The sequence below is a fragment of the Notolepis coatsorum genome (assembly GCF_963971535.1).
Source record: "Notolepis coatsorum genome assembly, chromosome: 12".
NCBI classification, from domain to species: Eukaryota; Metazoa; Chordata; class Actinopteri; order Aulopiformes; family Paralepididae; genus Notolepis; species Notolepis coatsorum.
In genome coordinates, this window is record NC_140176.1 from 27922749 (window position 1) to 27933726 (window position 10978).

The 10978-nt window shown below is 50.3% G+C and overlaps 1 protein-coding gene across 1 annotated transcript in view; it reads right to left on the bottom strand.

Annotated features, from left to right (window-relative positions):
* Positions 1 to 9968, bottom strand: part of ghdc (GH3 domain containing) — a 63539-nt gene extending 53571 nt beyond the window's left edge. The window contains exon 1 of the mRNA XM_084325785.1: positions 9821 to 9968. Within this exon, the coding sequence (XP_084181911.1) occupies positions 9821 to 9902 (82 nt within the window). The 5' untranslated portion in view covers positions 9903 to 9968. The remainder of the gene's footprint in view (positions 1 to 9820) is intronic.
* Between the last annotated feature and the right edge of the window lie 1010 nt (positions 9969 to 10978).

Genomic DNA, 10978 nt, shown 5'->3' on the forward strand with positions numbered 1-10978 from the left:
CGAGGTCGCCTCACGTCTCTCCATCGTGGACCGGAGGACGCCGGCCACAGAGAGTCCAACTGCTTTCATCTGTGGATCGAGGATCGCTGGGCACCGGGTCGCACGACTGTGGGCTCTCCCAGGATACCCTCGGCCAGACGGGATACAGCCAGACTCTACCCCCCCCCCTCCAGCTGTCCTACAAGCAGTCGGAACCTTCCCCTAGTGTATCCAGCTATATAATCATTCAAGTATCATTGCTATTGTTCCCTAAATATTCCAGGTTGTATATTTGCTTCCTGCGCAATCAGAGATTGGACATTCGATATTGATCTACCTACGAATACTCATTTGCCATAAAAGTGCATACTATTTCAAATCATAAATGTAATTAAGTGATCGTTGTACATACCTTTTGCTATGTATTATTATTAAACGCAGACTTTCGACTTGGTACATTTGTGTTGGATCCGTTTCATCAGGTGGGAGTGTTTATCATAATTATTCATACCTAGTACTGGGTGGCCAGAGTCTAAAGTACAAGAGGTAGTGGTAGTAAGTATCATATCTAACCATACAGTCAGGGAATTGTACCCCTCAGTTACAATTGGTCCTTCGAGCCGGAGGGTAATCAGTGTAATATTAATATAGTGTTATTAATATTAAAATGGCCTATGATGAACACTCCACGAAACGATCCTCCTAACCAACAACGCCCGCGGCGCAAACGACAGCTCCCTCAGTACCTAGAGGCTTACGCTGTCAGTCAACAACCTAGTCTTCTACCAACAGTAAACGCGGTAAAACTAGAAAGTAAAATTATGTCTAACCCTAACGACCAGGCTACCCCGACCATAGAGGCCCCTATGGGTTCTAACGTAACTGACCCAGCTCACGGTGGGGACCAGGGGGAACCAGACATGACTTTACACCCCGCCAATACCGAAGAAGTAGTCCCCGACGAGTCCCGGGAGGAAGACAACACTACCGAGAGAGAACTCGGCACGGAAGAAGATGAGGAGAGCACCGTGGAGATAGAGCTCCAAGACTCCGCACGGAGTACCCCAAGGGACGGCTCCCCTATACAACCGTCTTCTCCCAACGAGGCAGAGAGGACACTACAGCAGGCATTCCTCGTCAGCCTGAAAGCCTCTACTGAACGCGATAGACTCCAGGGTGAACGCGATCGATTGCAGATACAGCAACGGAGCGAAGAAGAGCACATACGCCTGGAAATAAGACGCATTCAGATGGAAGAGAATATGGCAAGAGACCGGGCCGACGCCCAGCGCGCCGCCACCGGTGCCCAGAGAGAATCGGATCTCACCAAGCGCGAAGCCGAGCGCGACAGAGCACAAGCGCAACTAATAGAACAGCTGATCAGAAGGACAACACCCCCTCCCTCCACCAGAGGCTCCAGGAACTCGTCTAGACATCACTCCAGGGCGGCATCCCCTAGCCGAGTAAGCGACCCTGAACTTGACCAACAGACGAGGTTTATACCCCCCGCAGACCCCCTTCCCCAACCGGTCCAAGCGAGACCCAGCCACCGGGAAGGAGCAGCATACACTGCGGAGAGGCTAAATCAGAGACTACAAGCCCTGGATGACCTAACGGAAGACGAAGAGGAAGAGGAGGAGAACCACGCCCGACGACAGCACAGTACTCTACCGGACCAGGAGGTCCAGTACAGCCCAGGCTATACCCCCGCGGAGCTGCGCTACAGACCCCCGACGCTATTCACGGGTGAGCACGACGCACGACCCGCACCGAGGAACAGCACCTGGACCAGCGGGCCATGGTACACAGCCGGTACCAGCCCACGCCAAGGAGCAGGAGGAGACTCGCCTAGGAGGCCTCTCCCCCAACGCTCGCCGATGTATCAACAATCCGCGTCATACATTGGCACACCTATGGTACCAGACTTCACCCAGGAGAACCGGGCCCAGTATACGGAGCTCCGCATGTGTCTGGAGACAATGTTGGTGGATGTCATTGATGAACGCCATAAATACGCGATACTACTGAAGCATTTAAAGGTACCCCGCGCGCACAACATAGCGCTCGCCTACGCCACTTCCACGACCCCATACACCGCAGCGCTGGTAGCGTTGGACCAGAGATATGGACGTATATGGGATTACGTGATCCAGGAGATCAGGCACATCGACCGCCTACCCCCAGCAACAGACAATCGAGCACTGGACGACCTGTCCATCAGAGTGCAGTCCCTGGTAGGGATGCTGGGAGCGCAGAGGGAAAAGGGTAGGCATGAACTATACGCCAACTCAAATGTAGAAAGGATCTTGGAGAAGCTACCGCCCGCCCGACAGGAGCGCTTTAGGCGGCAGAGAGACCACCGAGACCCTAATGGCCCCGAACCGAACCTCCTCGATCTAGCCGACTTCCTGGCGAGAGAAGTCAGCAGCTTACGGCTAGATACATTCGGACGGAGCACCCCTGGCTCCAGAGAAGGAACCAGGAGACTAAATGATGGAAGAAGATCGGTGACTGTCATGCACCAATCGGAGTCAGTGCCAAGCAGTAGGAGCCACAGTACCCCCTCAAGAAAGGAGAAGTGGAAGATAGTGTGCCCCTACTGTGAGAAAGAACACTGGCTGTCACAATGTGACTCATTCCCCAAGATGAATGCGGAGGAAGCGAGTCAATGGATAAAGTCCAACAGACGCTGTTTTCGCTGTGCGCGATCACACATGGCAGCCAAATGCCGCTTAAAGAAAAAGTGCAGTCGGTGCGATGGAGCCCATCTGGACATACTCCACGACAGTAACAGACGGCGGCCTCCACCCGCACCATCAAGCAGCAAAGCAAGCGTCATGTACATCGACCCCGCCAGCAGCAGCGGAGCCAGAGTGCTCTTAAAGGTAGTCCGTGTGACATTGAGCTACCAGAATAAAGTCATGGACACTTACGCCGTCCTTGATGACGGGTCAGAGAAGACCCTTCTGCTCGCGTCCGCTGCGGCCCAGCTAGGGCTGCGGGGGAGCGAAAACCAAATGACAATTCGGACAATAAGAAGAGATTTGAAAACGATAAAGGGCGAGAATGTCTCATTCTCTATCGCAGCAAGCGGCCAGCCCGAGCGACGGTACAGGATTACAGACGCTTTCACCAGCCAAGAAATAGGACTGTCGCGGTACACATACCCCGTAGCCAAGCTGATGGAGAAATATGTACATCTACGCAAGCTACCGATCCCACTCATAGACGGTGCTACCCCGACACTGTTGATAGGCTCCGACCATGCAGACCTCATTGTCCCGATAGACCGGGTTCATACCGGACCCAGAGGCTGTCCTGCAGCAGTCGAGACCCGCCTAGGATGGACTCTCCAAGGCCCACTCGCCAAATCTCTCAACCGAACCACAGCCACTAGCTGTCTCCACTCCCGAGTCACAGAGGGAGACACCGCACTCCTGCAGCATGTAGAGAGGCTATGGACCTTAGAACAAATGCCCTTTAAGAACGAAAAGAAAGACATTCGCTCTAAAGACGACATCTACGCCATCAACCTCCTCGAGACGGGAACAAAGAGAGTCCCAGTCAGCGGCGTGTTGAGATACGCCACGCCACTCCTGCGGCGGGAAGGGATGCCTACCTTTCACGCAAAGAAAGACGCCACAGAGCGGTACCTACTAAACACAGAGCGGCGCTTAGCCAAGGACCCCGCCCAAGAAAGTGTATACCGCGCTGAGATTGAGAAGCTCATCACAGCGGGACACGTCACAAAGATTGACATTAAAGAGGCCGACCAGACGACTGAATCGTGGTACGTGCCCCACCACAAGGTTCATCACAACGGCAAAGACCGCATCGTGTTTAACTGCAGCTACCAGATCGGATCCCAAAATCTGAATAAAGAGCTATTGCCCAGTCCTACACTCGGCCCCTCCCTACTAGGCGTACTACTCCGCTTCCGCCAGGACAAGGTGGCTATCAGCGGGGATATCAAAGGGATGTTCCTGCAGGTGAGATTAGTAGAGGAGGACAAGCCCCTGTTGCGGTTCCTATGGAGAGAGAGGCCAGGAGATGAGCACCCAGCCATCTACCAATGGGAAGTCCTCCCTTTCGGAACTACATGCAGCCCATGCTGTGCTACATTTGCACTACAGAGACATGTCGCAGAGGACCCAGCAGCGGACGAAGAGGTCCGACACAGTGTGAAGAACAGCTTCTACGTAGATAACTGTCTACAAAGCGTTTCGACCCAGGAAGAAGCCGAGGCTCTCCTACATAAACTCCGCGCCTCTCTGATCAAAGGCGGCTTTGATCTCAGGCAGTGGGCCAGCAGCGATCCGCACGTACTGCGCAGCCTCTCCTCCGAGGACAAGGCAGCGAGCAGCGAGACCTGGATGGCCACAATCCCAGGAGAAGCCCAAGAGATGACACTAGGACTAGTGTGGCGCTTCAAAACAGATTCGCTCCACTATAGACACAAACCCCTGACCACGGAGCAGGGAAGGTCGACGGCAATACCGACCACCAGACGGAGTGTGTACAGAACACTCGCCCGACAATATGACCCGTTAGGATGTATACTACCGTACACCACCAGGGCAAAGATGATTGTACGAGCATTGTGGGACAAGGACCAGGGCTGGGACGACCCCATCCCCGCACACCTTGCATCCACCTGGAGAGAGTGGGAGATGGAACTCCACTCACTCCCAGGCGTTAATATACGCCGAAGCTACTTCCCACCCACGGTGAGGCCAGAGACATGTAAAATGGATTTACACGTCTTCAGTGACGCCTCCGAGGTCGCCTACGGATCAGTAGCCTACTTGCGGGCCCAAGAAGAGGGGGGAGAGATCTACACAGCATTCATCCTCGCCCGCTCGAGAATAGCCCCACGCAAGCAACAGTCTATCCCACGTCTAGAGCTCTGCGCAGCCCTCGCAGGAGCGCATCTAGCCACGCTCATCCAACGTGAGCTCACCATTCCGGTGCATAGAACAATCCTGTGGTCAGATTCCACGACAGTACTCGCCTGGATCAAATCGGATTCATGCAAATACAAAGTCTTCGTGGGAGTCAGAGTCACTGAGATTCAAGAGTTAACCGGAGAGTTAACCGGAGAAGCAAACTGGCGCTATGTTGATACAAAACACAACCCAGCCGACGTCATCACCCGGGGAATGTCCCTAGATGACTTAACCAGTCATAACATCTACAGTGACGGACCAGCATTCCTCAAGCTCCCGGAAGGAGATTGGCCCACGCCCACCCCGAGGGAAGCAAGTGACGAGGAGGCTGAGAATAAGAAACCCATGTTCTGTGGATTGAGCACTGTTGTCTCCGCAGACCCCAACATAGACGATTGCATTACCATAGAGAGTGCGCAGCAACGGACATTCCTGCGGCACCACCCAAAGATTAAGTCCCCCGCTGATATGTCAGCAGCTGACTACGAGGAAGCAGAACTGCTTCTACTACAACGAGCCCAGAGAGACTCGTTCCCCGATGAACTAGACTGTCTACAGGGAGGAAAGCCCGTCCCATCAGACAGCAGATTGATTCATCTGGCCCCCGAGAGTGACACACATACCCTCATCAGAGTGGGTGGTCGCCTGCGGAGAGCCCCCAATTTACCGGATGACATTAAGTACCCGATCGTATTGAACAGCCGACACAAGGTCACAGAGCTGATTATAAAGAAATACGACGAGGATGTACACCACGCAGGAGCAGAGAGAGTCTTTGCGGAAATCAGACGTCGTTACTGGATACTTCAAGGAAGAGAGGCGGTGCGACGCTTCCAGCGAACCTGTCTAGACTGCCGAAAGTGGCGCACGCAGCCCAGCATACCACGGATGGCTGACCTACCTCCATGTCGCCTCCGACTCGGCGACAAGCCATTCCACTCAACAGGCATGGACTGTTTTGGCCCGCTGCACATAAAGAAAGGAAGAGGCACCGAGAAGCGGTGGGGTATTGTATTCAAATGCATGACCACCAGAGCGATACATATCGAGCTCCTTCCGACCATGAGCGCAGACTCATTCCTTATGGCCTTCCGAAGATTCACATCACGGAAAGGAAAACAGTCTACATTATTGTCCGATCACGGGACAAACTTCAAAGGCGGAGAAAGAGAGCTGAGGGAGAGCTTCCAAGCTATGGGCCCAGAACTTAAGACCCACCTCGCTCCAGCCCAGATTGACTTCCAATTCAACCCCCCAAACGCACCCCACTTCGGTGGAACTTGGGAACGAGAAGTACGTTCTATAAAGACAGCCCTGTACGCAGTACTTGGGGCCCAGACTGTGGCGGAAGAAGTCCTAATGACAGTCCTCACGGAGATTGAGGGAGTATTGAACTCAAAGCCCCTCGGTTACGTCTCCAGTGATGTAGCAGATGTCGACCCAGTCACCCCCAACACCCTCCTGATGGGGCGGCTAGATCCCGCGTTACCCCAGACAATGTACCGGCCTGAAGAAGCGAACGGCCGACGAATGTGGAGGTACAGCCAAGTATTAGCCGACAAGTTTTGGAGCAGTTTCCTACTGCACTACCTACCGTCTCTACAGACCCGCCAGAAGTGGGTAAAAGAGAGAGACAATTTGACGGAAGGAACAGTCGTCATGATTATTGACCAGTCACTACCCAGAGCTATGTGGCCGGCTGGCCGCGTAAGCAAAGTGATCACCGGTGCCGATGGCAAGGTCCGAGCAGCTGAAGTACTCGTCCAGGGGCGCATTTACACCCGTCCTGTGGCGAGGCTCATAGAACTGCCCCGACTCCCAGACACAATCGATGATGACCATGACCCTATGACTTTGTGAGTTGACTGACCCTTACAGCGAACCCTTGAGTGGTAGACAGTGCGGTTAATCTGTCTCTGCTTAACTAATTGGGTTGGGACCAATTAGGGGGCGGCTGTTCTGAAGGATCAGATTAAACCGAATATATATATTTATTTATATATATATATTTAATTGTATTTGTATATCCCCTGATATCCCTTGTATATTCCTTGTACAATATGCATTGAATATCCCTTCTAGTCTACTGAACATCCCATAATAGTCTCCATTCTACCATTGGACGAGACCTTGGTGCCAGGTCGCCATACCCCTCAGACCAGGTTCAATCGTACCGCTCAACATGTGTGGACAAGTCCTAGTTCTGCGTAGGAATATGTCTACCGCACCACTAATGGTACTATTTGTTCATAGTGCGTATATATACTGCGCTATTAAAGTAGAGCTTTCTTTTAGTCCAGTTCCTTACCCTCCAACAGAGTGACAGACGCAAAAGCCTCCCCGCGAACCACGTGTGGGCAGTAAGGCCAATTCGGCCCAGTATCGGCATTGAGACATCGTGTATATTAATATTTGAATAGTCATATTTGGCACTATATCGTCGAGTTGGACGTATTCTATTAAGCTAATAATAGTCTATTCATATGTAGTGCCTCGTGCGGTAAGAGTTCTATAGTAATCAGCACCCCCATCGTTTCGGGCATCAGCTGGACGCTTATCCAGGGTGGTTGACCCCACGTGAAGCTGCACCCGAGGAGCTCCAGGCCAAAGAGCGAGTGGACCTGTATATTGGATTATTCTACCGACGACGGCTAGCCTTCCCCGGCTTGGATTATGCTTTGAGTACTTTGATTATTCTATGGATAAAGGCCAACACTGCGGTGTGTTGGAAATACCCCCCCCCCGGAGAGGACGACAGGTGAGAAGACGCTCTACACGACGAGGTCGCCTCACGTCTCTCCATCGTGGACCGGAGGACGCCGGCCACAGAGAGTCCAACTGCTTTCATCTGTGGATCGAGGATCGCTGGGCACCGGGTCGCACGACTGTGGGCTCTCCCAGGATACCCTCGGCCAGACGGGATACAGCCAGACTCTACCCCCCCCCCTCCAGCTGTCCTACAAGCAGTCGGAACCTTCCCCTAGTGTATCCAGCTATATAATCATTCAAGTATCATTGCTATTGTTCCCTAAATATTCCAGGTTGTATATTTGCTTCCTGCGCAATCAGAGATTGGACATTCGATATTGATCTACCTACGAATACTCATTTGCCATAAAAGTGCATACTATTTCAAATCATAAATGTAATTAAGTGATCGTTGTACATACCTTTTGCTATGTATTATTATTAAACGCAGACTTTCGACTTGGTACATTTGTGTTGGATCCGTTTCATCAGGTGGGAGTGTTTATCATAATTATTCATACCTAGTACTGGGTGGCCAGAGTCTAAAGTACAAGAGGTAGTGGTAGTAAGTATCATATCTAACCATACAGTCAGGGAATTGTACCCCTCAGTTACAACGACTATGCTTGCACCTCATGGTACCAAAGCACCTCAAAGGCGCTAAAAACAAAATTACAAACATCTCAAAACAAACTGGTCAGACTACTGCTTGACCTTACTCCTAGAACCCACCTCACCCCTGCCCACTTTGACAACTTAGGATGGCTTAGAGTAGACGACAGAGTACAGCAACTTGCAATGGTCTACAAGATACACTACACGACCAAGGTACCCATGTACATGTCAAAAATACTTCCCAAAGGTCAGTGTATACCACGATCACAACACCAGAGGGAGCTTCACAAATCATGTTAAACCCAGATTCGGCTAAACACGGGACTAAACACGTTTCGCAATTATGCCACATCAATGTGGAACGCCCTACCCAAAGCTGTAAAGGAATGTGAATCACTACCCACTTTCAAAAACACTCTCAAAAAACACCTACGGGAGACTGCAATTCGAAACTGGCCCCTGTAAATGTCCTAACACAACCCCCTCCAATGTACAGTAAATTACCAAGTATGGTCTTGTCAATATTCCAATGTACAGTTTTGTTTGTACAGTTGTACAGTGTCCCCCACCCACCCCTCCTACCCAACCCCCCCCCCCCCCAAAACTACCCAACCCCCCCACCCAACCACCTCCAATGTACAGCCCCCCCCCCCCACCTACCCAATCCAATGTACAGTTTCTACGTCAAATGTATATACTTTTTTTTTGACTCTTTTTGTATCACAAACAGTACTGTATTTACAAATCTGGTATGTCATAAATATATAGATGTAGCAGTACTGTCTATCTGTATGTCATATGTCATAATATGTTAAGATGAATTGAAAATGGGGGACCCTGATGTAAACAAGACGAAAGTCTTTCTCTGGTCTGCATCCCCTTAACAATTGTATGTATTGAGCTGTACTGTACTGTACCCATTCTGCAAGCTGTTAATAAAGTTTTCAATCAATCAACAAGGTTTGGCCGAGTGATTCCACAGTCCCTTGCTCCTCAATAGGAAACCACCCTATTTTAACTCTGAAGAACTGGTCCGACGCAAAACGTCATCGCAGAGAAATTTCAAATGTACTCACAGTTGCACGAGGGTCTTGGACAGAGAAACGCAATGGTTTGAAAACATTTTAAATGTTTTTTTATAAACGTGTAATTTGTAAACATCACCGAGGCCGTACGGCAGTGCGGCTCTGCAGATAATACCCTACTCCTCATTGCGGCGTACGGGAGGGAGCAGCCATACGTTCTTCGCTGTTTACATGTTTATAAAATATATTTAAAATGTTTATTAGCAACGCCGAGCTTTCATACCATTGCGTTTCTCTGTCCAAGACCCTCGTGCAACTGTGGGTACCTTTAACATTTTTCTGCGATACTTGTATAACGAACGTTTCGCGTCGGACCAGTTCTTCAGAGTTAAAATAGGGTGGTTTCCTATTGAGGAGCAAGGGACTGTGGATTCACTCGGCCAAACCTTGTTGGCGTGCGTCACAGTCACGAAAGGGGCTAGTAACTAGATTAGGTAAGGGACATACCTCGACTTCGTCCAACGGCGACAGCAATGGATAGAATAACAAAGCCCAGTGGTAATGCAAAGCGAATCCAAGAGGGAGACATTTTGTATGCGTTTTAAAGATCCGGGTTGTTTTTCGACGGTACAAGTGGGTAAAGGATAATGGTTTCTGTACTTCATGCCCAGCTGTGTTTGTCATTTCCTTGTTTGGGCTACTGCCTGCCGCACCGATAGGTTGAGAAAATGAAGACGCAGTTCTGTGTGATACCGCCCAGAAAAACCAACGAAAGTCAATAGGGTCCAGCTGCAGCCGCGGAGATTGTTCCAGATTGAGCAACTTCCGCCCGCTCCCACGACATTTCTCCCGGGACAGGACAATGTGCGCTGATTGGCGGAAAGTACGGAAGTATCTCGAAGTACGTCTGACGTTGAACGTCAAAATCAAAAGCAAGTACGTCTGCGCTGACGAGAGGGGGGGGGGGGGGGCTTGTATTGATCAGGTTAGTAGATATTGTACCGATCAGGTATTACAGATCATATCCGCATGAAATAAACTAAAATGTTAAAACCCATTTAGACTGTTTCTCATTCCTGTACTGTTGTTTATACTCTGCTCCTGTGTTGTAACCCAACCCCCTCCAATGTACAGTAAATGACCAAGTATGGTTGTCAATATTCCAATGTACAGTTTTGCTTGTACAGTTGTACAGTGTCCCCCACCCACCCACCCTACCCGACCCCCCCCCCCCCCCCCCCACCACCTCCAATGTACAGTCCCCCCCCCCCCCACCTACCCAACCTCCTACAATGTACAGTTTCTACGTCAAATGTATATACTCTCTTTTCTGGACTCTTTTTGTATCACAAACAATACTGTATTTGCAAATCTGGTATGTCATAAATGTATAGATGTAGCAGTACTGTCTATCTGTATGTCGTGTATGTCATATGTTATGATGAATTGAAAATGGGGGACCCTGATGTAAACAAGACGAAAGTCTTTCTCTGGTCTGCATACCCTTAACAATTGTGTGTATTGAGCCGTACTGTATTGTACCCATTCTGCAATCTGTTAATACAATTTTCATCCAATCAATCACTTGCGCGGTTCCTACATTGTATAGGTAATTAAATTAAGAAAATAAACATTTAAACAACTGTGTCTTTATTGTATTATTAT